Source organism: Carex rostrata, chromosome 26, assembly GCF_964058835.1.
Source record: "Carex rostrata chromosome 26, lpCarRost1.2, whole genome shotgun sequence".
In the NCBI taxonomy this organism is placed as follows: Eukaryota; Viridiplantae; Streptophyta; class Magnoliopsida; order Poales; family Cyperaceae; genus Carex; species Carex rostrata.
The window spans coordinates 7,081,208-7,105,730 of record NC_135943.1 but is presented as its reverse complement, the minus strand read 5'-3'; the positions used below and the strand labels follow the sequence as shown (position 1 = coordinate 7,105,730).

Sequence of the window (24,523 nt, the reverse complement as noted above, 5' to 3'; positions counted from 1 at the left end):
AAGAGAACATTTTTGTTATATGTTAAATCAAATTTAAATTCAATTTTTATTTCTCAACTTTAGCATGCAAGAAATCATAAAACCCTGATGACCTACAAGAAGGGAAAACACTCTCTTCTACAAAGAAGTATGGTTTTTCCAGACGCATGCATGAGCGCACAAATCCCAAGAAAATAGAAAAAAAATATTAAAAAGAAGGAAATGCATGTTAGCATGGGAAGAAAACCAAGAAAAACCTTGGTTGATTAACAGAGGAACAAGTATTCTCTGCATGACCTCCCACATTCGCCACTGGATTCCCCAGATTATTCGCCATGGTTGGATTGTAGAACAGAGGAAGAGGGAGAGGATTCGTTTACAAGTGAAAGAATATCAAGGTTTTTGGTAAAACAGAGACGCTAAGTCTCTATTATAATCAAATTCCATCCGCAGTATTCTGCATTTTCCAGCTTTCAGTAGTTTCCTGTATGACAATCTGGATTAAATGTGGTACATATTGACGATAGGACTGTGTGTCTTTTGTCTGACATGGGAATTACGGTCTATGTTTGGGAGCTGTCAGTGGTTCGCCGCACTGTGTGCCTTTTATCCGTCACAGAGGCTTCGAGTTCTTGCTTTCAAACCTAAAAGAAACGGAGTATCCTCTGAGATATCTTAACTTTTGCATGCCCGACGTGTCCGGTGCCTATTCGGGGGTGATGTGGGGGTCAGTATTATGTGTGTTTTGAGATTCGTGCAGAACGTATTTAAACGGTTAGGATTTTCCATAAAGTCACGCAAAGTTTAAGATATCTCAGAGGATTCGAATTCGAAGAAACGGAAGTGAATCGATCACTTTTAGTGTGGCACTGGCACAGACTGTTGCCAAAATCTGGGATCCACGTACGAGACTGAAAAGTGGGGCCTGCCTTCAGTCATCGCTACACATACAGTGATTTCCCGTCTCGGTTCTAGTAAAACAACGGGAAATATTTTAACAGAATAGCTTTCACTTGATGCAGCGCACGGATTATAAAATCGAAGCATTGCTGCATATGGTTCATTCTCTGTACGAAATAAAAACTGCTCTGTTAAAATCTTTACCCTAAAACAAGGGATTCGCATCCTCTGACAAGTCTCATATTTTGCGTGACTTTTTGGAATATCTCAACCGTTCAAATAAGTTCTGCACGAATCTCTAAGCTCAAACAATTTTTATGATATATGTATCAGTAAAATTAATTTGAAAATTTTAAAAATATTAAAATAGGATTGATATTAAATTTTTTATTTCAAATTGTCTTCGCTTAATGTTTTTTTTTCTACATTCAATGTATATATAGGTATTTATTACTTGGATCTTTATTATAATTACATGGTCCATTTCATTTAATGTGTGAAGCGACTATATATATTATATGATCCTCTATCAAAAATATATTTGATAGGAGTGCATATACTGCTAGTAATTAATTGAAATTCCGCAAGTCCACCCCTTAATTATTTTCTAAAATTTGCAGTTTCATTTTCAACATTTAACTGCATTTATTATTTTCTTACACATCTAGTGCACTGACATAAATAAATACATAGCAGAAATAGAAGAATTTTAATGAAGGGCAAATATAAGATATTATATATATTAAAAGTTTCTTCATCACTTCATATTAAAATTCATGCACTGAAATTAACACCACTCCATTCATTTTAAAGATTCATTTCTCAAATTATCTTGGGCTTTGAAATCTAATATAATTTTTATTACCAATCAAATTAATAAATTTTTGGTCCAACTCAGAGAAAAGATGCTCACATTTCAACTTATAGCAAACTTGTTAATACTGTGTTGTTAAAATTATGATATACTGGCCTTCAAAAAAAATATTTGAATATACATATGGTATGTTATTTATGTAAATTATGTGATAAATTTCTTTTTACTGTACGAATAATCTATAATAATTTAGATATCTACCCATATTTTAATTAACATTCGTATTAATACTACAATCTATTTATATGAGTGAGGCTATGATACTTTGTATAGTGCGGAACAATTTGTACTATGAATTAATATTTTTATTTTAAAAAAGTTAACATTTGATCGGAACTAGGGGTGGCAACGAACCGAACCGAACTTATCTTAGGTTTGAGTTTTGTTTGAATTAATTTCGAACCGAACCTGGTTTGATTCGTTTCGAACCGAACCCATTTCGAATCGAATTAATTGCGAACTACACATTTTTCGAATCGAACCCGAATCGAATCACGAACTAAATTATTTTTTAGCAGCCTTAGTTATACCGGTAGTTTATACATTAATTTTTTCTCGTGAGACAAAATTCACATGACTTCCTTTTACCGGTATGAACTATGAAAGAATCGAATCACGAACTAAATTATTTTTTAGCAGCCTTAGTTATACCGGTAGTTTATACATTAATTTTTTCTCGTGAGACAAAATTCACATGACTTCCTTTTACCGGTATGAACTATGAAATGAGTGTTTTTAAGTTGAAAAATTGTTCATGAAAAAATACATCAGAGACGGCTTTCCTGGTATGAACTATGAGAGACGACCGAAGAGAGAGGAGAGACAATCATCTAGGCCGGAGAGATGAGTGATAGCCGGAGAGACAGCCAGTCACCGAGAGCGTCGGCTAGATTTTTGAGCTAGAGGGAGAGTGAGTTAGGGAGAGGTGGAGAGAGAACTAGGTTATTGAGATTTGAGAGCGATGGAGTGTTGGCTAAGTTAAATTATGACTCTCTATCTTGGATTTTAATTTCATCAGGTAAATGAATGGCCGGTGATTTTATGAGATTCGAACCACAAAAAAATCACGAACCTATTTCGATCGAACCAGGCTAGGTTTGAGTTTGGTTTGAATTAATTCCGAACCGAACCTGGTTTGGTTCGTTTCAATTCGAACTCATTTCGAATCAAATTAAACTCGAATCAAACCCAAATCAAACCCGAATCGAATCACGAACCTCGAATTTTTTTGCCAGCCCTAATCGGAACCATTTAAGATGATCTTCATATAAATATACTTGGAGATCAAATTTTACATTTTTTTTATATTTTTAGATATATAGAAAATCACCCGATTTAAAGATTGTGAACCATCCCAAATAGTGATCATTTTCAACCAATTTCAAATTAAAATAGTAGATCCAGTCAGTCTGCACTGTTCGGATAACTGCCATAATCAGTAGCAGATCCAGATTATATGGACGACTGGACGTACCTATTCGTTTCTCAATATATATTTTTTCATTATTGAGAGACTCTTTCTTATCTTTTTTCACAATGAATGCACAACGTATTTAATTAAAAAAGGAAGATACAAGAGAATATGTTGCATCTCAAAAGGAAAGTGCAAAGGTCGGTTTATTCCCCTTTATTTTTTTATCCATCTTTAATTAAGAACGTCTATATGTAATTTTTATTATTTGCTCATCTTTCAGAGAACAAATACTTAGTGATCTTATATAGTTATATGCTTGTACTCCCGATTTTTTTATTAATTGAAAATAAAATAAAAAAAATATCGGGAAAGGATATCGTTTTGCTGGAAAATCGAAATCTAAGAAAAACGGGATGGTTTATCCCATCAAGTTACAATGTTTGGATGTGATAAACTATCCCGTCCAGATTAGTGCTCCGCTAATCTTGCTAAGAAGAAAAAAAATATATCTTGGACGGGATAATCTATCACATCCAATATATATATATTTTTAAGTTAAATCGCTAATTAGAGTTAGGATTAACGGGACAAGATAGTTTATCCCATCCAGACACTGTAGTTGGACGGGATAAACCATCCGTTTTTCCTAGATTTTGATTTTCCAACAAAACGATCTCCTTGTGCGATATTTTTATATTTATTTTTATTAATAAAAAAATCGGCTTGTACTCCTGTCAAAAGAGCTGTAGAAGAATGAAAAAAAGAAGAAGAAGAATAAAAAGTTAAGGACAACTCTAGATATTCCTGAACTTCATTTTGAATGTATATTGTACTGGATTTATGAGCTTCCAGTTTCTCTCTGAAAAAATATATATTTGTTATATAAAAATTGCCCTCATTTAAATACAACACATTAATAATTTAAAATGAGGAGAGTTAAAATGCACCATCTTTTTGTGCTCCTAACGTGTATCCTCCCCTCATATTTTCATTTTCAAAGTTCAAATAGTTGATTCGAACATTCCAACATGTTCTTCATATTAAAATGTGCTTGGAGACCAAATTTTACATTTTTTGGAATTTGTTTACTATTTTTTCAGAGTTTTTGATTAAATTAAACAATAATAAAAAATTCAGCAAAGTGATGATTTTCAAAAAATAGTTAAATTTTTTCAAAAAATATAAAATTTGGTCTCCAAGCACATTTTAATATGGAGAACACGTTGAAAGGTTTGACTATTTGAACTTTGAAAATGAAAATATGAGGGGAGGGTGTACGTTAGGAGCACAAAAGGGAAGATGCATTTTAACCCTCCTCATTTAAAATAAAATTTAGCAATAATTATCGTTCTCTACCAAACAAAATTTCAATATAATTAAAAAAAATTAATATAACATACAAACATTAAAAAAAATATAATATATAGTTAAATTCTTATTGTGTATTTTGTTGTTGCATTTTAAAAATATTTCATAAAACTTTTTTTTTTGTGTGTGGTGCATTAATCGTTAATTCTAGCATGCGAGTGAGAAATCGAGAGGTTAGGAGAGGTGAGAGGGGAACGCCATCAGTGTCGAGGTGATGGGAGGGGTGAGCAGATTTGGTAATGTGAGATGCAAATATACGACACCAAGAAACATGAGGACTTAATATTTGACAAACTCGTTAGTACTTACTAATACAACATCGGTCAGATTTGGTAAACAAATCTTTAAACCATTCGTTAGACAGCTCCAAGTCATAGAAGCATAGCATCCGGGGATAATAGCAGCTGATGTAGGAGGCTGTTCAACAAACAAGATGTTGGTGCCAGACTGGTTCTGTACCGGACACATCCACCATTTGCATGAATTACTGGTATCAATTTTGGTCTGTGAATCAATACACACATCCAAACCTTGGTAATCAGGTTATCACACCTAAAACAGACCAAACCCAAAAAATTTATTTGTGACCAAATTTTGAGTAAAAACTGCTTTGTTGATATATCATTTAGAAATACCCTTAAATATTACTGAAATTGGTGGACAGTTGGGTTTATTTTGGTTGGGGCCGTTAGGTCAAACTAGCTCTGAACCCTGTGTCAAAAACATACTAGCAAATCAGAATCAAACAGTAAGCCTTATCATCTAACAGTACTAGGCCTTAATACAAGAAAGATGTGGCCATTCATCTTGGCATCTTCTTTTGCTGGAGTAGGGTACTCTTATATCAAATATGCTACTATCACTGAACAAGGGGCCCACAACTCCCCACTATCTCGTCTGCTTTGCTTAGTTACATTTTCACTGCATTTGCAATGCCCGGCCATATGGGTTCCTTCCATATATTGTCTCTTTTGCAATGACTTGATTCCTAAACGGGCCTGAATTTATCTGATTGTCTCTTTTGTATCATACAAGTCTAAATCTATTGCCAGAATTTATCCGAATAGGCTTATAATTTCTTGAAAGTGGGTATACATACTCTTATATTGTTTGTGAGTGTTGGCTAATTTACATGGCTAAATATATTGCCAGAGTTTCTGTAAAATAATTAACAGCAAAGTAGCTAATTGTTGCATTCAAGTACAGATTTTGAATATTTATAGCTCCTTACTATTTAGATCCGAATTAAACATACCAAGAGGTAACCCTAAAAACGATGTGGCTTACTGTTATATGAATGGCTTACTACAATCCTCCTTGGCATGGTAGGTGAAGATAACGGGTCGGATTCAATCCAGAGACTGCCACGACCTGTCAGGAGAGAACCTGAAGAAGATATTTTAGAAGAAGAAGAAGAGGATGATGGTGAAGAAGATGATGAAATTGAGCGTGAGATTGAAGATATCTTTAGACAGTCTCGGCGCAGATCAGCAATTTTTCAACTGCTAGAGAGTTTAAGGGTTGATGACAGAGACAGAGACAGAGAGAGGGATAGGGTTCGGGATAGGGAAAGAGAAGGTGAGAGTCTGATCCTTATAAATTCAAACAATCAAGCAATAATTCTTCAAGGGAATTTCAATTCAGAGGACAATGGTAGTGAATCGGGTTCAGGTTTGGGTGACTATTTTCTTGGACCTGGTTTGGATCTCTTATTGCAGCATCTGGCTGAGAATGACCCAAACCGGTACGGTACCCCACCCGCCATGAAGGAGGCTGTTGAGGTGTTACCGTGCACATCAATTAAGGGGGTTTCATGCTGTGCAGTCTGTCTAGATGACTTTGAAATTGGTACGGAGGCCAAGGAGTTGCCGTGTAAGCATAATTTTCATGCCGGTTGCATTTTGCCGTGGCTGGAGTTGCATAGTACATGTCCAATTTGCCGATACCAGTTGCCAGCTGAGGAGAGGAAGCATAGCGGAGAAGGCAGTTGGGAGGGTACTGGAGATAGTAGTAATATAGGTGCAGGTGAGAGAATGAGTTTTTCCCCAAATGAGAACCGACCATGGATTAGCGAGTTGTTTTCTTCCTCTGATTCTGATCCATCTCAACGTAATGCTGGTGCAGATTTGAGTGAGGAACAGGACTCGCGTGAAATCTGAAGGAAAATATTAAAAGAACAGAACTGTGAGTAATTTTGTGTTCATGTCATATAATTTTGGACTGTCCTGCCAAATTCTTGTCTGAGAGGTTACATTCAAACAAATGCCAGAAGGAACTGAAACCTAACCTAATATTATAATGTACCAATACAGTACCAGTGAGGTATTTACCGGATACATACATGGTTCTTCTCATGGCTGATTTCTCTATTTTTAATTTAAATTTCAGATAGAACGGGATACCCTTCAAGTGAGGAGAGGCTGTACAAATGTTACAGGGAAATGGAAATGTATTGTTTCCTTGCTATTAGTCACTTTTATGATCAATTTGTATAAACAAAATGTTTCTGATTAGGTCAGGATTCTCTTCTTTCTCGCTCCCCCTTTGGTTTTTAGAGTAGGTAGGGCCTTTTTGCCTTGTCTTGTCATTGGAGAGAAGTAACATACTATGGTATATGAATAAAATCTTTCTGATTTTCCTGCAATTACTAGAAAAATACATGAATGAATGAACAAACAAACAAACAAACAAACGCCTCCTTTTGTCATATGAAGATGTCAAGCAAGACTGTCTTATTGGGCCTATTTAGCCAGTTCTAATTCTCAATTTTATTGATTTTTCTCTTGTCAGAATTATGTTGGTCCATCTTTTTTTCCCTGTTATTGCATTGGTATATTATTTGAGGCAAGTATAATTCGGTTGGTATATCTCCTATGAAACCAGTGAAATTGAGATGGAAGTATTACTGGTTGGTCAAGGCCAAAGATAGCCCCGATGTGTTTAGCATATTCCCATTATTATTTGTATGAAACAAGTGTTCTCATATGTGGCAGAGAACATCCCATTATTCTTTGTATGAAACAAGTGTTCTCATATGTGCCAGAGAACATCGCATATTGCAATGATCAGGTATGCTGCATGGCTTCCAGGCCACTGCTGATTTGTGCATCCATGGAGGAGTTTCATGTGTACCCCCTTCAAAAAGCTCAGCAAAGCAAAATAAGTTACTCTCCTTGTATCTGTGCCTTAAGTTCCTTCATAATTGTTTTTACAGTACTATTGATTATCTGTAACAATGATGTAATTTTTTTTCTTTTGCTTGAAACTGAAATCTAAGCAAAGCAAAAGAAGCCAAAATGTGTGTTAGTTGTAAGAAAGCCTTGTTCCCACCTAACACAGTCAAAAGCATGTATTGGAAACATTGATGGTATCCAATCAGTATCACTTTTAACATAAATTATTACAAAATACAAGCATCACTACCAACAATTCCACCTATTATGAGGTAGATAATAGTCGTATATCATTACAACTTTTCTTACATAAGAGGAGAGAAAAGACTGTTCAGAAACACAATAAGCGATAATCATGCTGTCAAAGCGAGTTTGCATCTGTCAAAACTGGACCCACTTTGTAGGCTATTATTTATGACTGCTTTGTTCCTAAGAAGAATGAACAAAAAGGAAAAGAAAACAAATTTGTTTTTATTTCTTTTGTAATCTATTTTCAAGCCTATCTATGGCAGCACCTACTCGGCTTTGGCTCTGAGCTCTCTCTCCAGCCTCTTTAACATCAGATTTAGATATCTCTTGATTTACACTCTCCCTCAACTTCATTTGCAACCAACCTTCACAACCAATTTCATTTGGAAAATAAACTTATATATGGGGTTATGAAACAAATTTCAAGTACTTAGAAATCATACACATAAAAATTTATAACATTTAGAGAAAAAATAAAATACCTAGAGGAAAACAAATTCCAGCTCCAAGAACTGAACCGAGCAATCCATTTCTAGCACGCCATGCCAGAGAGCCAGGCACTGCATGAAAAAAAAAATGTAAAGCTGATGTTATAAATACAATAGATCCCCCACCAGCCAGTGAGATATAGGTTAGTCTGCCGATAGACTTCCTACTATGCACTCAGCTGCATAGGTTGTGATACACCATACCATGACAGTACGGGTAGGAACTTGTAAGCAATTGTTTCTGAATCATATTTCTATACAGCATTGTTCAGAGATGGTACTGGTAGGGCAAGAGCTGTTAAGAAACTGTAACTTCCAATAAATGAAATAACAAATTAAAACCACGAAAAATTCAACTCAACATTACACAGAGATAATAAAACTGAATATTTGAGCTGACTAGGAAACAAAAAAATCATTACCAAGACCCTGTGCACCACAAAAAGTGAAAAAAAAAACTGAATAAATTTCAAAAGAGTAAAAGAACTCACTTATGAGACCAAAAGTAGCAGCAGTGATGGAACCGGCACCGACTACATTGAAGACATCATACACATCCACACCTCTTACATCAGCCAGAAGATTCTGTATTCCATAAAAAGCACCGGTGAACATGCCGAGACGGACCCCACCGACCAGTGAACCACGAGCAACTCGAAGAAACCTCTTCTCCATGGCATCTCTCATCAACCGGTACTGCTCTCTTTTGTCTGCTGTGCTCCCCATTTTTAGCATCACCTCTGCATCTTTACTCTAAAATGAAAAAGGGGAGGGAACTTTTATTACAATTTGAAATCTTCCACAATAGCTGTTTGCAGCTTTAGGTTTCTGCAAGTACCAATTTCAGGTATGAGATACAAATTAGAGGAGTTTTGGGTTTATACTTTAGTTTAGTATGGTGAAAAGTGGTGTAAATTGCAAAGTAGTCCTCAAGTCATTTTTCAAAATGTGGTACCACAAACCAGTTTCATACAATTTTATTGGCTTCTGATGCTTTGTTTGAATTCTTAATGTAGATATTAGGCCCAACAATACCTTGGATGAACATCCTGTTCGAGGAATTAGACTTTAGTCCATAAAAATAAGGTCTAGAGGAAATGAAAACTTACAACAGATGCTGAAGCCTCCTTACTTCCACCATATACTATTCCCGCAAATACCCCTACAAGAGTGTAGGAGCCCCAATTAACTGTTCCCACTTCTTTTGTTGGGCTTTCCTATAATTTAGGCAGATGCGATTTAAAGAAATACTTCACAGTTATCAAAAGCATCTTCAATTTTTCAGGAATTCTAAAAACTGCCTTGTGGTTTGGTGAAGTACATGATATTTAAGTTAAATAAACTTTCAATGACGTGTCAGAGATTATTCTACAATAACAGGTTAATTATCTAAGCCGCATTATGTCACATAGAATTAAACAAGTTAATGTAGAAATGTTGCAACACCTTAGCAATGTTTATAGTGTAAGATATTTTTCCTAGAAACTGACATGAAATCAGTTGCAACACGCTTTTGGCTAAAACGCTAATTATAGCAAAAAAAAAAAACTAACAAAAATTAGAACTCAGTCCAGATTGATAGATGATGTGTTAAATTTCCTTTTATTAAAGGCTATATTTCAATTGAAGGTAAAACCTTTCCTAAAAAATTGAAGGTAAAACCAAACAGTAATTGGAACTAATTATCTGATGCTGCAAAATCACCACCACTTCAGTGATTTCAAGAGTGTAATACAAGAAAGATACCAGTCCATGCTTTGATACCAGAAAAAAAAAATATATATGAGAAAATAAATCCTTCAATTTTTTTTTTATTAAGTTTTTCAGTAGGCATTAAGACAACATAAGAAATGAAACAGCAATGGATTAATGGTAAGATCTCTAACCGTTGTATCTGCAACCCCTTCCTGATTTGATGGTGCATCTGCCATGAGAAACAACAAATTGATCCTAGTTGTAAACAGTGGCGAGGCTAGGAATTCAATCAAGGGTAGGCAAGCATAACTATATAAATAGTTGTAAATTTTTATTTTAACATAAATGAACATCAAAGGTTTCAACTAAGGGCCTAAGCTATACCCTATTTGTTGTGATCCTTGTGAAGATGAATCAATTGGAGATTTAGACGCCGTCGTGTAGTATCTGTCCCATTCTCTATTAACAATTTCAAAGAAAAAATTAGAGTTAAGCAAGAGTCTAACCAATTCTAAATTTTTAATTATCTGATTCAATTCTAATCTGAGCCTCAGCCAAACCCTCTTAGCCTCATGTACTATCTGATGTAAATAAGCCTAACTCAGATGGTAAACAATAAAACACATTCATAAAGAAAAATTCACTGTCTGATGTAAATATCCGATTCAGAGTGCCCAATTGCAAAATTCACTGTCTGATGTAAGTCTGTACTGTTTATAAAGGAAAATTGCACAATTCAGAGTGCCCAATTGTATGGTGCGCAATTGAACTGAATTGGTTTAGTTTTGTATGGTGCCCAATTGCACAATTCAAAGTACTAAATACTAATTCAGAGTACCAATTTAGGTTGCACAATTAAGTACTAAATCAAGGAAAACTGAAGCTTAAGCTTAATTGCACAATTCAGAGTGTAATCTGAGTAAATCATTCATAAAGTACTAACGGAGGCGGGGCTGGCAGAGGGCTAGCGGAGGGCAGCGGAGGCGGAGGTCTAGCGGAGGCAGTGGCGAATGGCGAATGGCGAATGGCGATGAGTTTTTCTTTGCGCAGGGCTAGCGGAGGCAGCGGTTTTTTCCTCTTTTTTTTTTTTTTTTCGGCTCTGGGTTATTAGGTTATTGGGTTAGGCCGTTTGGGCCTGGGGTAGGCAGATTTACAGGCTCAAAGCAATTTCAGTGAAACAAGCCCAGTGAAAAGCCTGGTCCAAAAAAAAAAAAAATTTACTCTAAAACAAGGGATTATGAAATCAAAGCATTGCTGCATATGGTAATATGGTTCATTCTCTGTACGAAATAAAAACTGCTCTGTTAAAATCTTTACCCTAAAACAAGGGATTCGCATCCTCTGACAAGTCTCATATTTTGCGTGACTTTTTGGAATATCTCAACCGTTCAAATAAGTTCTGCACGAATCTCTAAGCTCAAACAATTTTTATGATATATGTATCATATCAGTAAAATTAATTTGAAAATTTTAGAAATATAAAAATAAAATATATTAAGAAACTAAAAACCAATAGGATTGATATTAAATTTTTTATTTGAAATTGTCTTCGCTTAATTTTTTTTTCTACATTCAATGTATATATAGGTATTTATTACTTGGATCTTTATTATAATTACATGGTTCATTTCATTTAATGTGTGAAACGACTATATTGTATGATCCTCTATAAAAAATAAATTTGTTGTATATGCATATACTGCTAGTAATTAATTGAAATTCCGCAAGTCCACCCCTTAATTATTTTCTAAAATTTGCAGTTTCCTTTTCAACATTTAACTGCATTTATTATTTTCTTACACGTTAGTGCACTGACATAAATAAATACATAGCAGAAATAGAATAATTTTAATGAAGGGCAAATATCCCCATTCCATTATAATTAAGCATGTTGAGTGTCCGATCCGCCAACGGCTACGATTGAAAGATGAAATTTCGGATTTAATCTCAACCCTCCAATTATATTATCTGTCTTATTTTGATTAAATGCATCCGAATAATATGTAGAAGTCTAAATTTAGTTAAAAACATACTCACCACACGTAATGACATACGATATGTTACAATTAAAATTAAGTAGATTTCGAAAATTTAGCAATACATTTCTTGTTTTCTTATTTCTTACTTTCCTTCTTCTTTTCTATACAAATCACTTAACAACATAATGGATTCCATTCAATTTTTTATTTGTTTCCTTTTTCTCCTTCTTTGTTTGATTGACATGGAAAATCTAAAATATATTTTCCAATTTCGTGTAATACAGATCACCCTATTTTGTTTCTATACAGACAGTTCGGAGAAAATCAAGAATCAAGAGTTTGCTTTTCCAATTAACTTGGTAATTCGTACAAAAGTTTGAATCTGGCAGATCCTTTTCGCTAGCTTTGATTTACCTGACGGATAAGGGTTTCTTTCGAATTCTGTTCAAATTGTAAGCTCCGTTTTTTTCTTTTTTCTTTTCATTTATCTTCATTTGTTTTGCAATAATTTTGTCAAAAGCAGTTCTATGTTAGTGTCTTCACTGTCTTCGGAGTATTGGTATTCAGTATGAACAAAAACTTACTTATTCCAATATTCATTATAGAACAGGAGTGATTCTTTAATTGATTCATGTATATGAACCCTGTGTTAGAATATACTTGTATTAAATAGAGTAGTGCAACATAATTACATATAGAATAATTTTGTATTTGAATTTTTAATGAATAGAACATAATTACATATAGAATAGTTTTGTATTTGAATTTTTGATGAATAGAACAGGAGTGATTCTTTTGTATATTGTAGCTAGATGTTGACATATATATTTTTGTAAATTTAATATGTTTTGTAGGGTATACATGAAATTTTTCATCCTGCAAGTATATTGAGATTTTGAGAGTGGTATAGATAATGGTATGTTCTTACTAACAGTTGTAATTTGATTTTGAAATAATTCACCATCTATTTCTATGGCCAAGCATTGTGCAAAGAGATTGCCAACTACTTGCTTTGATCTTGCAGTGAGCATTGGCAACATTATTTTCAGGAGAGAGTATCACATACCAAATCCAAAGGTAATCTTCTATTATTCTCAATTGGAGTTAGTTTTTCTTTTGAAATGCTTTATCAAAAGAATTTTATTGTTGAAGTTCCCAAAATTGAGAAGCTGTACTTCTTGACCCTTTTTTTTCCATCTTTGCGTGATTGCAGCTTCCTTGTGATTTAGTGTGAAATTGACAAACTATCAATTTCTTACTTGTTTGATTTTTTGATATATATACTGGAAAACAAAAAAGTTAGGTTTATGAAAGTTACTAAGTACTAATTTGCAGTCTTTAGAATATTCTAGCTTGATAATATTATTTTAGACTACAATATCTTGTCAAAGACATTACGACTACATGACAACTTGCTAAATTTAATTGCCACAACATTTTTTTTTCTTAAATTTTCAAATGATTATACAAGCGATCCTTACTATTAGCCCTATTATAAAGCCAAAACGGCACCCAGAAAGAGTAACTCCATTTCTGAGTAGTCTGGAAGAAATTATGCATGGTGAGTCTTAAATTTTGATTGATAGCTTTAAATTTATTATAATGTATGTCTTGAAACATGTAGCTATCTTTTTATGAGAATGAATTATTTTTATATTGGCAGCTCTCTTTAATTAAACATTTCAGTTTTTCTGGCAAAATGATTTTTATTTACTTGTTGTACTTATTATTTGTTAGGCGAAAACAACATTAGAATACATTTGGTTGGAATGAGAGATATAAGGTTGCGCTAGGTGTAGCCAGTGCATTGAATTATCTGCATGGTCATGGCAATCACCGGCCTGTCATCTATAGGGATGTTAAATCCCAACTTCAAATATGACAAGCCATATAAGGTTACCTATGTAATGTCATATCCTACACTTCGAGAGAAGCATGTGTAGATGAGATTAAGAAACAGTCACTGGTATATCATATATCGTATATGGGGTGAGTTTGGCAAGGGAGGCGATAGAAGAACATGTGAAGAACAGTTCAAGCAGCTGGTGGATTGGATGAGAGAACATATAGCTACTGTGCTTGCTGGTAAATGGATCGAAACATTAGAGGTCGAATTAGGAACCTTGACTGTTGTGATTAATTCATTTTTGCCATTTCAAGTGGAATTAGATTTTGGATTTTGTTCCTTTGTCATGGCATTGCCTTGGGTGAGGCCGGCTCGGTTTGGGTATGGTTCCTTCACCATTTTGAGGAGCCTAAAAAAATATGGTTCATGGCCGGTTTGTCAGTGCGCTGCTGTGTACGAGGCTGGCATAGGTGATAGAACAGGATGTAGAGAGGGTGTTTAAGCTAGACACAACATAGAGCCTGAGTTTTGTGCTGGCATAAACAAGACAGTTGTGATATTGGAGTTAGCATTGCAAAGATTGCTCAGGGTAGTTCAACTCTATTGTAAGTTGTTCTTTGATTCTTTGCCAAGGATATTGTCCTTGATCTCTTGAAATTAAAAGATTTTTATTCAATATAGAGATCACAATCTATATTTTGTCCAGCCAATGCTTCATAATATAGAGGGTTTCTTGATACTAATAATATGCAATATTGGTTTGATCGGGGTGATTATTGTTCTAATTTTTTTTTTGTTTTGTTTTTCTTGTTGTGCTTTTGACTTTGGGCCAATATCTATTTTTTTGTCTTTATCTATTTTATTATTAAAATATATTATTTTGTATGAGAATATTTTTTTTCTCTTATAATATCCCGTTGCAACGCACGGGCACTATACTAGTGTGTATATCTCCATTTCTCCATTCTATTATTAAGCACGTTGGGTGTCCGATCCGCCAACGACTACGATTGAAAGATGAAACTTCGGATTTAATCTCAGTCCTCCAATTACATAATTTGTCTTATTTTGATTAAATACATCTGTTTTATGTATAAAAGTCTAAATTTAGTTAAAAACATACTCACCACATGTGTTGCCACACTTACAATTAAAATTGAATAGACTCTAAAATTTAGCGATATTTCTCAGTTTCTTTATTTCTTTGTTTTAATATTTTTCTTCTTCAATTGAGCAGACTCTACCTTCCATTTTCTTATTTCTTTGTTTCCTTACTTCTTTTTCGTTTCTATACATATCACAATGGAAATCAATTTTTTTTTATTTCCTTAGTTCTCTTTCTTTGTTTCTATAAATATTATTGTGGGCAATTTAGAATATATTTCCACTATAGAATATATCAATGTGTGTACGTATATATATATATTCTAAAGAAGAATAACATAAATTGGAACGTGTGTCTATATGTATATTTCTCTTATAATGTGTGTGTTTATATATATTCTATTATCTACAGTATAATATGTATTAATAAGAGTTTGGAAATTATGATTAATAAGAGTATAATATGTATTAATAAGTATGTATTAATAAGAGTTTGAAAATTATGATGTGGATTTTAAAATTCATGAAATAGACTTTAAAAATTAATTTTAAACTGTTTAAATCGATCTATCTAACTCATTTTATATGAAGTCATGCAGTTAAAAAATATCAAGTTAATTTTAATACATTTATTTTTATTATATTTTTACTGTTTAACTTTATAATAAATAAATTTTAAAATTTATAAATTTTGCGTATAAATACATCACTTATAAGGCAGATCGGTTTGAATATTTTAGATTCTTTATTTGAAGCATATTTGATAGATTTTGAAATCAGTATCACAATGGTGGCTAAAATAACACTGCATACTCATTAATAACTTAGATTGTTTGTCTTATTAAGTTGCGAAATGAAAAAAAAAAAATTAGAAAGCCAACTGTGACTGTGACTAACAATTGTAAGGATCTCTGCAAGAAGCCCGCACAATTCTAATTTGAGTTTTGAACGTTGAGAAGAGGGAAGGGTTGGTGGGAATGATATTTCAAAAAGAGTGAGTCTATGGTACTATGCATATTACGATTTGGCCTGTAGTACGGTTCAATATTTGATTTTTCAAAATCTAACGGTCGATCTGAATCGTTCATCTTGTTCTCTATATTAATATGTGTTTGGAGACCAAATTTTACATTTTTAAAAAAATTTTACTATTTTTTTAGATTTATTGAAAATCACTGTTTTTGGATGGTTCAGAATTTTCAGATCAAGTGATTTTCTAAATATCTAAAAAAATAGTAAAATATTTTCAAAAAATGTAAAATTTGGTCTCTAAACACATATTAATATGGAGAGCAAGATGAACGGTTCAGATCGACCATTAGGATTTTGAAAACTCGAATATTGAGCCGTAGCACGGACCAACCTGTGATATGCATAGTACCATAGACTCACTCTTTCAAAAATTACAGATACACTGTGTTAAGAGTTAGCTATGATCATCAGTTAGTTCTCTTAGGCTTATATAAAAACTAATTCATTAGTGAAGATAGTAGAATTAAAAAGATAACATCAAGCTTAGGCAAAAACTACGTAAAATTTAATGATTTGACTCGCTGGGCACAAATCGCTTGAGTTTTATCTAGTAATTAATTCATTCTTATTTGAAGAACAATACTTCCATTTCCATGAATTATTATTTTGTTTCAGAATAATGAAAGAGATGGTCGGTTTGGTTACTTAAAAAAAAATATAATCACACCCGATTATCTGAGCCAGCCAGCTAACCTACCATTTACTATTCCTACAGGGTAACAGGCTTAGTACAGAAAGATGCAAAATGAAATCAAAACAAGTACAATCCTCATCATTACAATTGAGAATCAGAAAGATGCAAAATTAAATCAGGCTATATTTAGCGACCAACAAAAGAGTTCAGATACCAACTATCGAATTGTACCAAAAAAAAAGAAAAGAAAAAGGTTCTGCTATTTTTCAGCTCTAACCAAACAGGAAATTAACCTGTGTGGACGGCACCAAACTTGTACCAATTAGCACAGAGGGAAGAGGCAAATAGATTTGTTAATTCTTCTAGCAATGGAATAATGAAAAAAGAAATGAATGATCATTATTCATTAACATTTGTCCGGCTTTAGACCGATGTTAGCCTATTGAGATTTTTACAAGGTATTGTTTGAAACCTTCAAGCAAATCTTGTTGGTCTTCGAAAAGTCTTGCCATCTAACAAAAAAAGATCTAATTCATTAGAAGATCAAACAAGGCATTACAAGAACACAAAACTCATAACTATATGAAAAGAACAAGAAAAAAATTTACCATATAATAGGCCTCTAAAAAACTAATGTTAATTTTCTTAAACGACATCAGAATATCAAGGAAGGCCTTGTACTTTGCTGTCCCATCACCGTAACGCTCCTGGAAAAATATGTAAAAAAAAGAAAAAAAAAAAACTACTACAATTATACTCTATACAAGAAAACAAATGATTATGAATTTCCACCATATATATAACTATATAAGTCTTGATAAGCACTTGTTCCGTGTACTGGTAGCAATGAAGATTAAAGATTTAAAAAAATGTACCTGCACTTTCAAAACATAATCCTTAGCATCCACAGGAGTAACCGGAGGATCAAACGTGGGAACATTTTCCAGTTCATCATACAAATATATAAGTCTCTTAAACTGAACAGGCAACTCCTCAATCCCTTTGATCAAAACATCTTTCTCTTCCTTCACGTCATCTAGAGCAATCCTATGTTTAGTAAAGCAAATGCACAACCATATAAACTGAACACAAAATATTAATTGAAGGATTCAATATTGCTCCTAATAACCATGATTAATTTACCAGTATATGTATGGCACAGAAATCTACATAGCAGTTGAAATGTGCCAGTTTTGTACAGTACTACATTGTGGGTGCAACCTCTTGACTGTTATTAATAGGTATCATACTGATATAACATCTAGATTGGTAAGGAGGCGTACCTATCATCAATGAAATCATCTATAATTTGGTAAAACAGTCTGTATATACCCTTTCTTTTCTGAAGTGCATCCTCCTTCATAGATCTCTTTTGTTCTGAAACTCCTTCCATTAACCTGCACCAAAAATTGAAAATTCAAATGAACAAGCCCCTTTCAATATCTTTCCTTAAGGATCTTAACGTTTGTTTGCAATAATTATTAGTTTGGTGTAAGTGTTTGTGGTTCCTTTTTGCATGGCATAGTCTACAGATATGAAAAGACACATTTAAAACAAAAGATATCTGACATGCCCCTGAGATTTCTTACGTATAGAAGAAACTACACCTCTTTACTTCATCAGTTTTCCAGAGAGAGATACTAAAGAGGGTGTTTTCTAAAATAAAATAGGAATGACATAAACATCATGAAATGTAGGAGCGCACACAAATAATTTTTGCATACTCAAGAAATTTCATGTTTTCAGGGGCATATGAGATAATTTACAATTGCCCTCTTTTGATGTATCCAAGGCCAGCAAAAAAATTTAAGTGTATTAATTTTATTCCTCAAGAAAAGCATTCGTTTTTACCACTGCAGTTGCAGTTCAAACTTTGAATTCTGGAGACTCATCTTTCATCATATATTATGTACAAGAGTAAATCTTGATTAAATTTTTCTTTTACATATATTGACAGATTCGTTCTTGTATCTTTGAAAAGAAAAGAGGGAAAAAAAGAACTTCAATTCAGAATTAACTGAAGTTAATTAGTGCATACAAACTAATCTCACATTTCTCAGAAATATGCAATAAATGCAAACACATACAGATATCTTGTTCAAACAAATTGGGTAAAGAAATAATAAAAAAAAGGATGAAACCTTAATTTAATAGACGAGAGCTGATAATCAACCGCTTCCGCTCCTTTCGCTTCTTCTTTGGACCACCACTCCTCCGTGTGTGAATCTTTCTTGTGTGTTAGAGAGAGGGGAGGTGTGGATTTGAGAGAGGGGAGGTGTGGATTTGAGAGAGACGAGTAGAGAGGAACTGAGGAAGGCTTTAGAAGGAAGGAGGCAGAAAAGAAAGGAAGACAAAGGAAGGGGTTTATAGCTCCTCTCCAGTTTAATTGATAATTTTGAGTTTAGATCCGAACCATTCGATCTGCTTTGGCACGAATATTAAAGGAGGCCGTACATTCAACCTCGGATCGGATTGGCTTGAATTCTGATCGTACGGTTCGGATCTAAACACAAATATTCTGTCACCTCAGAGGATGCGGACTTGATGGTACATCGAAGAGTATTCTTCTTTGAACTGCCATTCTAAGGATTTTTTCTTTTATAAAAAATAAGTTTTTTGGAACTGCCATTGAAACTTCAAAGGAAAATTGTAATTAACGATTGTAATTAGCAATTTGTATTTGGTTGGAGTTTATAATGTTACTAATGTATCTTCAGAAGATGATTGTAAGAATCATATAATTATACAAAATTGCTAATTAGAAACTTAATTAGATAATTATTTTAGTTTGTGTATATATAAATATTATATTTTTTTTGATAAAAGTTTGAGGTCAAGCTATCTAACTTTTTAATATCCAAAAAATGATTATTCTTTTCAGATTTTTAACAAGTTACTTTCCACGCAAAAAGCACTGTCTTTGCCAATTACCACTAGACTGAAGGCTAATTCTCATATAAATGTTATAATTTATCTTTAGAAATAATTTGTTTTCTATTTGTTGTTTTCTTTTTATTTTCCTTTTATATTTGTATGTACTATTTTATTTTATTTTATTTTTATATAAGAACTCTGTAGACTGAACTGTGATTTGTTTGTTAATTATTATTCATGATTATACAAGATGAAAGTATTATCTGAGTTGTCCAAACTAACTAACTAATGCTCTAATATCATAATTATAATATTTAAAATTATCATAACTAGCTAATTCATGAAAGTATTTTCTCCACAGTAGGTCAGTAACTAAATAGATGTTCTCTTTCAACTTTGTTCCTCTCCTCTTAAAATAACGAACGAAATGCTGTCTTTAGTTTAAAAACCAACGAAATTCTAAATAACCTCTCAGATTTTTAAAGTTTGACCCTATCGCTGGCAAGGCCAGCAGTACTATTTTCCTTCTACCGCTGGTAGGGCTGGGCAAAAAAGCTCGAACTCGTAACTTACTCGTAACTTGCTCATTTACAATTCGTTTAACTTGATTCATTTACAACTCGAGTTGGCCAACTCATTTAATAAATGAGATGAGTTCAAGTTGACCCCAACTCGCTCATTTATAACTTGAGTTACATAAAGTTGCATAGTATTGGTCACAATAAATTCCAAAATAATCAAACTTGAATCTCTAGACTGTTATTTGTGCTTTGAGATTCGTGTAAAATATGTTTGAACTTGTGTTGTAATACTATCACTGGTTAAACGAGTTGTGAGCCAACTCGAGTTGATAACGAGCTGAGTTTGAACTTGTGTTGTAATACTATCACTGGTTAAACAAGTTGTAAGCCTACTCGAGTTGATAATGAGCTAAATTTGAATTGGCTCTACAACTCGTTATTATCATCTCAACTCAGATTGGCTTGCTCGTTTATTAAACGAGCTGCTCATTTATTAAACGAGCTGCTCATTTACAGCCCTAACCGCTGGCCTTGTGAACAATAACTTTTTTTTTTTTTTTTAACTTTTCAAACAAAATTAAAAGTATGGTTCGAGCATGCATTATTAATTTTTTTTATTGACTTTAATACTCAATTTTAGAATGTTGATTATTTTAAAATAAATTTTCCTCATGAAAAAATAATGAACAATAGAATCATAAACTTCAACTGAAGTTTTGAAGCCCTAAACAATATTTTTTTTTGTCAATTCGGATTTGTTGGTACAAAGGCACTTAGAAGAGGATGAATGTGGTATTTTTAAATTTTTTAATCTAAGTTAAATTAACTAGCGTGTCTATAAGTTATTTTTGACGGAAACTCGAATAACTTTAATCTAAACTAAAATGTATGAAAATAAATAGTAGAGTTTAGAGACACTTGACACAGAAGTTGTTTACGGAGTTTGGCACTAACGCCTATGTCTTCGGAGCCCGCGACTTTCGAGATAACACACCTTTCTTTACCTAATAAGAAATGAGTACAAGGTGAAACCTGTGAACTTTTACAAAGATTCTGAAAAATCACACGGCTCGAGCACGGAATGGCTCACGGGCACTAAAGGCTCAAGGATGAACAAGGTGAGCAACAAAGGCTCTAGTGTATAAGTGAGAAGGTTGACACGCAAGATCACTCAAAGTAATTGAGTATTGGTTGAATAAGTTTGAGATTGAATATGAATATTAAAGTTGGAGTGTATCAGCAACAATGACTTTTTTTAGATCTGAATATGAATAATAGCAACAAATACTTGATATTATTGCTAGATCACTAAATTACTACTAATTTGTGAAGATATTTTTGTATTGCTACAATGCATCCTGGAAGTAATCACAGTCTATGGCTCCAGTGAAGAGCAAAATGATGAAAACTGGAGTGCTGAAAAAACCAAAATATTTATTAAAAAAATAAAATAAACCAAAACACTCTTGGTTGGTAAGAATTCGAAATTTACCCGGGCCGCAAATCAACTGTGCGGTCTCATTTTAGGGGAGCCGCACAAACAGTCTGCATGGGGCTACCCAGCCACTCTGTGGCTAAGGGGACTGCACAGACGATTAATTTGCGGCCCTTGGGGTATATAAAGGGGGCCGCTGGCTACCATTCCTTTTGTCTCATTTGAAGTTTTCGAATCCCTTCAAGTTCGGGTAAATTTTCTTCTTCTATTTTTTTTTTCAATTTTTAGTTTAGTTTAGTAATTATGTTTAGATTTAGGGTTTAGGATTAGGATTAGAGTTTAGGTAATTTAATTTAGGATTACAAAATTTAATTTCGTATTAGGTAATTTAATTTAGGATTAGAACCAAAATTAACTGGAATATGACCATAATTAATTGTTTATGTAATTATGTTCTAATTTGATCGATTCACGCGGTTAATATTTGACCAAAATTTGTTTGATCAAAATTAATATTGACCAAAAATTGCTTGATCAAAATTGATTAAACCAAAATTGTTTGACCAAAAATTGTTTAATAAAAAATTGTTTGACCAAAAATTATAGGGCCATTATTGGGCATATTACTATTAGCCCATGACCTATCATTTATAATGGAAAATTTCTTCCTATTTCTCTATAAAAATAGAACTTTTTGAGAAAATGACTTCCGTCGATATTTTTTCTCCAAGAGAGTCAAATAAAAAAAAAAAAAAAAATCTATCTGATTTGAACGATTTATTTTGTTGACCTAAAAATAAATGTATTAAAATTCGCTTAAATTTTTTATTCAACTGCTTGATTTCTAAATGCATAAATTGTGAAGTAGATTGGTTTGAAAAGTTTAAATTTATCATTTGAAATCTATCTAATAAATTTTGAAACCGATAACATTAAAATTAAAATACCACGGAAGATAGATATATATATAATTTTCAATTTCGGTTAAGATTTAGGACTAATAATTAATAGACGTCTTTTTTTTAAAATATATATTTATAAATAGATATATAATTCATATACAAACACAGCGTATTATATATAAACATGTTGCCTATGTATATATATATTTCTTTCATATGTATACTTGTATATAACTGGCAGACCCTAAATTGAAAAATAAAAATAGAAATAGTAAAATAGAGCCGCCATTGAATAATATATATTATATATATAAACTCTTACATTACACCCTGAAGGCTGGATCGACAACAATATATATACAATTAAGTATATGATCGATGTCTGTTAAGAGCATAAATTAAGAGTCGGATTCCGATCGATGAGTTCCTGGGCCAATCTTCCAGCAGACCTGCTGCTTTTGATCGCAGACAAGCTAGATGTGACGACATCCATCCGACTCTCCTCTGTGTGCATTTCCTGGGCCTCTACAATCCTCCCTGGCCTCCCTTCCTTCCCTCCCTTCCTTCCCTCCCTTCAATCCATCCCATGGCTGCTCTGCTCTGCTAAAAAATCTAATACTACTACTAATACTACTGGCCCTGGCCCCAACCGAAGTGAAAGTGAAAGTGAAAGTCATGACGAACTTATCACCTTTTATGATTTCAGCACAGCCGCCTATTATTCTGTTCGGATCCCCATTCCTTCTTTCTCTTTCTCTTTCTCTTTCTGCGTCCACCAATGGTTAGGCTCCTACAAGGGCTGGCTTGTGACCCTTGACAACCAACTCCAGCTCCACCTAATCAAGCCTCTTACAGGCGCTCATGTTCTTCTGCCCTCCAACGGCATAGAAAAGGAGCTCCCGAAGAAAGTAATTTTGTGCCACCGTCCCGACAACACCAACGAATTGCAAGCTTTTTGTTTGACCCAAGACGGAAACTTATTCTCTATCAAACTTGGAGATGGCAGTTGGACTTTGATGGGTAGTGCTTGTGGGATTTATATGGATATTATTGTGTATCAAGGAAAACTTTATGTGGTTTCAAATGGTATTCTATCTTACTGGAACCTCCAAAGTTCTTCTATCGAAAAAAAGATGGTCATCCGCAATGGCAATGGCGATTGCTGGGGGTGGACAAAGTACCTCCTAGAGTGGAACGGTGAACTCGTCATGCTAATGATAGACGACGACCAGGAAGAGGAAGAAAGGATTAGTTTGGAAAATTACACACCAAACCAAGTAAAATTGTACCAACTTCAAATTATCATAAATGTCTCGTTGAGCCTTGTTACAAGCTTAAGGGAAGATGCTTTGATTGTGGGTGACAATTGTTCTTACATCATGTCGAGTTCCTGTCATAATGGTATACAACCAAATAGCATTTATTTTATTCATCAATTCTCGCACTGCTTTCACGATGCTGAAACATCTCAGTCTCAGTCGAACCATTATTTAGGAAAACAGGCTTATAATTATAAGCCATGTTGTCTCAAAGATTCACCTATGCATATGACCTCACCGATTTGGTTCTGGCCTTGCTAATTATATATATATCAACCTAAGTCTGATACTTACGGTAAGTTAATTATATATATGTCTTTTTCTCGAATATATATATGTGGTACTGGTACATATCTATTGTCTAACTGATCATATATATGCAGCTAGCCTCTAATTATCTGATCAATTTGCTACTATGTGCTATGCATGCATTTATATTAGGAAATAGGCCCATAATAAATACTATTGGCAGGAATATGTAGCTCAATTTTTTTTTTAAATGGGATTAAGGTCTCTTACGTACTAGGTGTACTAAAATGTAGCCGAATTTTTTATTAATATCCAAATTTAATATTAAATTTCAAAAAATACCCGAATCAGCACCCTTTTTCGAAATCTACCCTTTCCGGAAACAGCCTCTATTTCCGGAAACCGGCTAAATCCGGAAATTTTTTTTCCGGAAACGGTGGGTTTTCCGGTTTCCGAATCCGGAAATTTTTTTTCCGGAAATAGAAGGA

The 24,523-nt window shown here is 33.5% G+C and overlaps 3 protein-coding genes and 1 pseudogene across 4 annotated transcripts; 2 read left to right on the top strand and 2 right to left on the bottom strand.

Annotated features, from left to right (window-relative positions):
• Positions 1–5,829: 5,829 nt before the first annotated feature.
• Positions 5,830–7,177, top strand: LOC144544587 (E3 ubiquitin-protein ligase SIRP1 pseudogene; annotated as a pseudogene). Its single transcript, XR_013508264.1, has 2 exons — positions 5,830–6,719; positions 6,924–7,177. The product of XR_013508264.1 is annotated as an E3 ubiquitin-protein ligase SIRP1 pseudogene (transcript).
• Positions 7,178–7,887: 710 nt separating this feature from the next.
• LOC144544588 (uncharacterized) lies at positions 7,888–11,220 on the bottom strand. Its single transcript, XM_078293118.1, has 7 exons — positions 11,084–11,220; positions 10,525–10,599; positions 10,332–10,395; positions 9,555–9,662; positions 8,937–9,198; positions 8,440–8,517; positions 7,888–8,322 (listed from the first exon to the last, which is right to left on the bottom strand). Exons 3-7 carry the CDS (start codon positions 10,374–10,376, stop codon positions 8,180–8,182), a joined length of 636 nt encoding a protein of 211 aa, XP_078149244.1. The 5' UTR covers positions 10,377–10,395; positions 10,525–10,599; positions 11,084–11,220; the 3' UTR covers positions 7,888–8,179.
• Positions 11,221–17,169: 5,949 nt separating this feature from the next.
• Positions 17,170–19,004, bottom strand: LOC144544285 (paired amphipathic helix protein Sin3-like 5). Its single transcript, XM_078292741.1, has 5 exons — positions 18,877–19,004; positions 18,019–18,132; positions 17,611–17,782; positions 17,344–17,442; positions 17,170–17,247 (listed from the first exon to the last, which is right to left on the bottom strand). Exons 2-5 carry the CDS (start codon positions 18,126–18,128, stop codon positions 17,170–17,172), a joined length of 459 nt encoding a protein of 152 aa, XP_078148867.1. The 5' UTR covers positions 18,129–18,132; positions 18,877–19,004.
• Positions 19,005–22,886: 3,882 nt separating this feature from the next.
• LOC144544284 (uncharacterized) lies at positions 22,887–24,047 on the top strand. The gene has a single exon (XM_078292740.1). It carries the CDS (start codon positions 22,887–22,889, stop codon positions 24,045–24,047), a length of 1,161 nt encoding a protein of 386 aa, XP_078148866.1.
• Positions 24,048–24,523: the final 476 nt, after the last annotated feature.

Bases quoted from the DNA above. Each gene is read 5' to 3' on its own strand.
- LOC144544588 (XM_078293118.1), bottom strand. From the start codon at position 10,376: ATGGCAGATGCACCATCAAATCAGGAAGGGGTTGCAGATACAACG. The intron at 8,518-8,936 runs GTGAGTTCTTTT...TTTTTCATGCAG, and splicing joins TGCTACTTTTGGTCTCATAA to TGCCTGGCTCTCTGGCATGG. The intron at 8,323-8,439 runs GTATTTTATTTT...TTGGTTGTGAAG, and splicing joins TGGAATTTGTTTTCCTCTAG to GTTGGTTGCAAATGAAGTTG.
- LOC144544285 (XM_078292741.1), bottom strand. From the start codon at position 18,128: ATGGAAGGAGTTTCAGAACAAAAGAGATCTATGAAGGAGGATGCACTT. The intron at 17,783-18,018 runs GTACGCCTCCTT...TACTAAACATAG, and splicing joins GATGATTTCATTGATGATAG to GATTGCTCTAGATGACGTGA. The intron at 17,443-17,610 runs GTACATTTTTTT...ATATTTTTCCAG, and splicing joins ATTATGTTTTGAAAGTGCAG to GAGCGTTACGGTGATGGGAC.
- LOC144544284 (XM_078292740.1), top strand. From the start codon at position 22,887: ATGAGTTCCTGGGCCAATCTTCCAGCAGACCTGCTGCTTTTGATCGCA.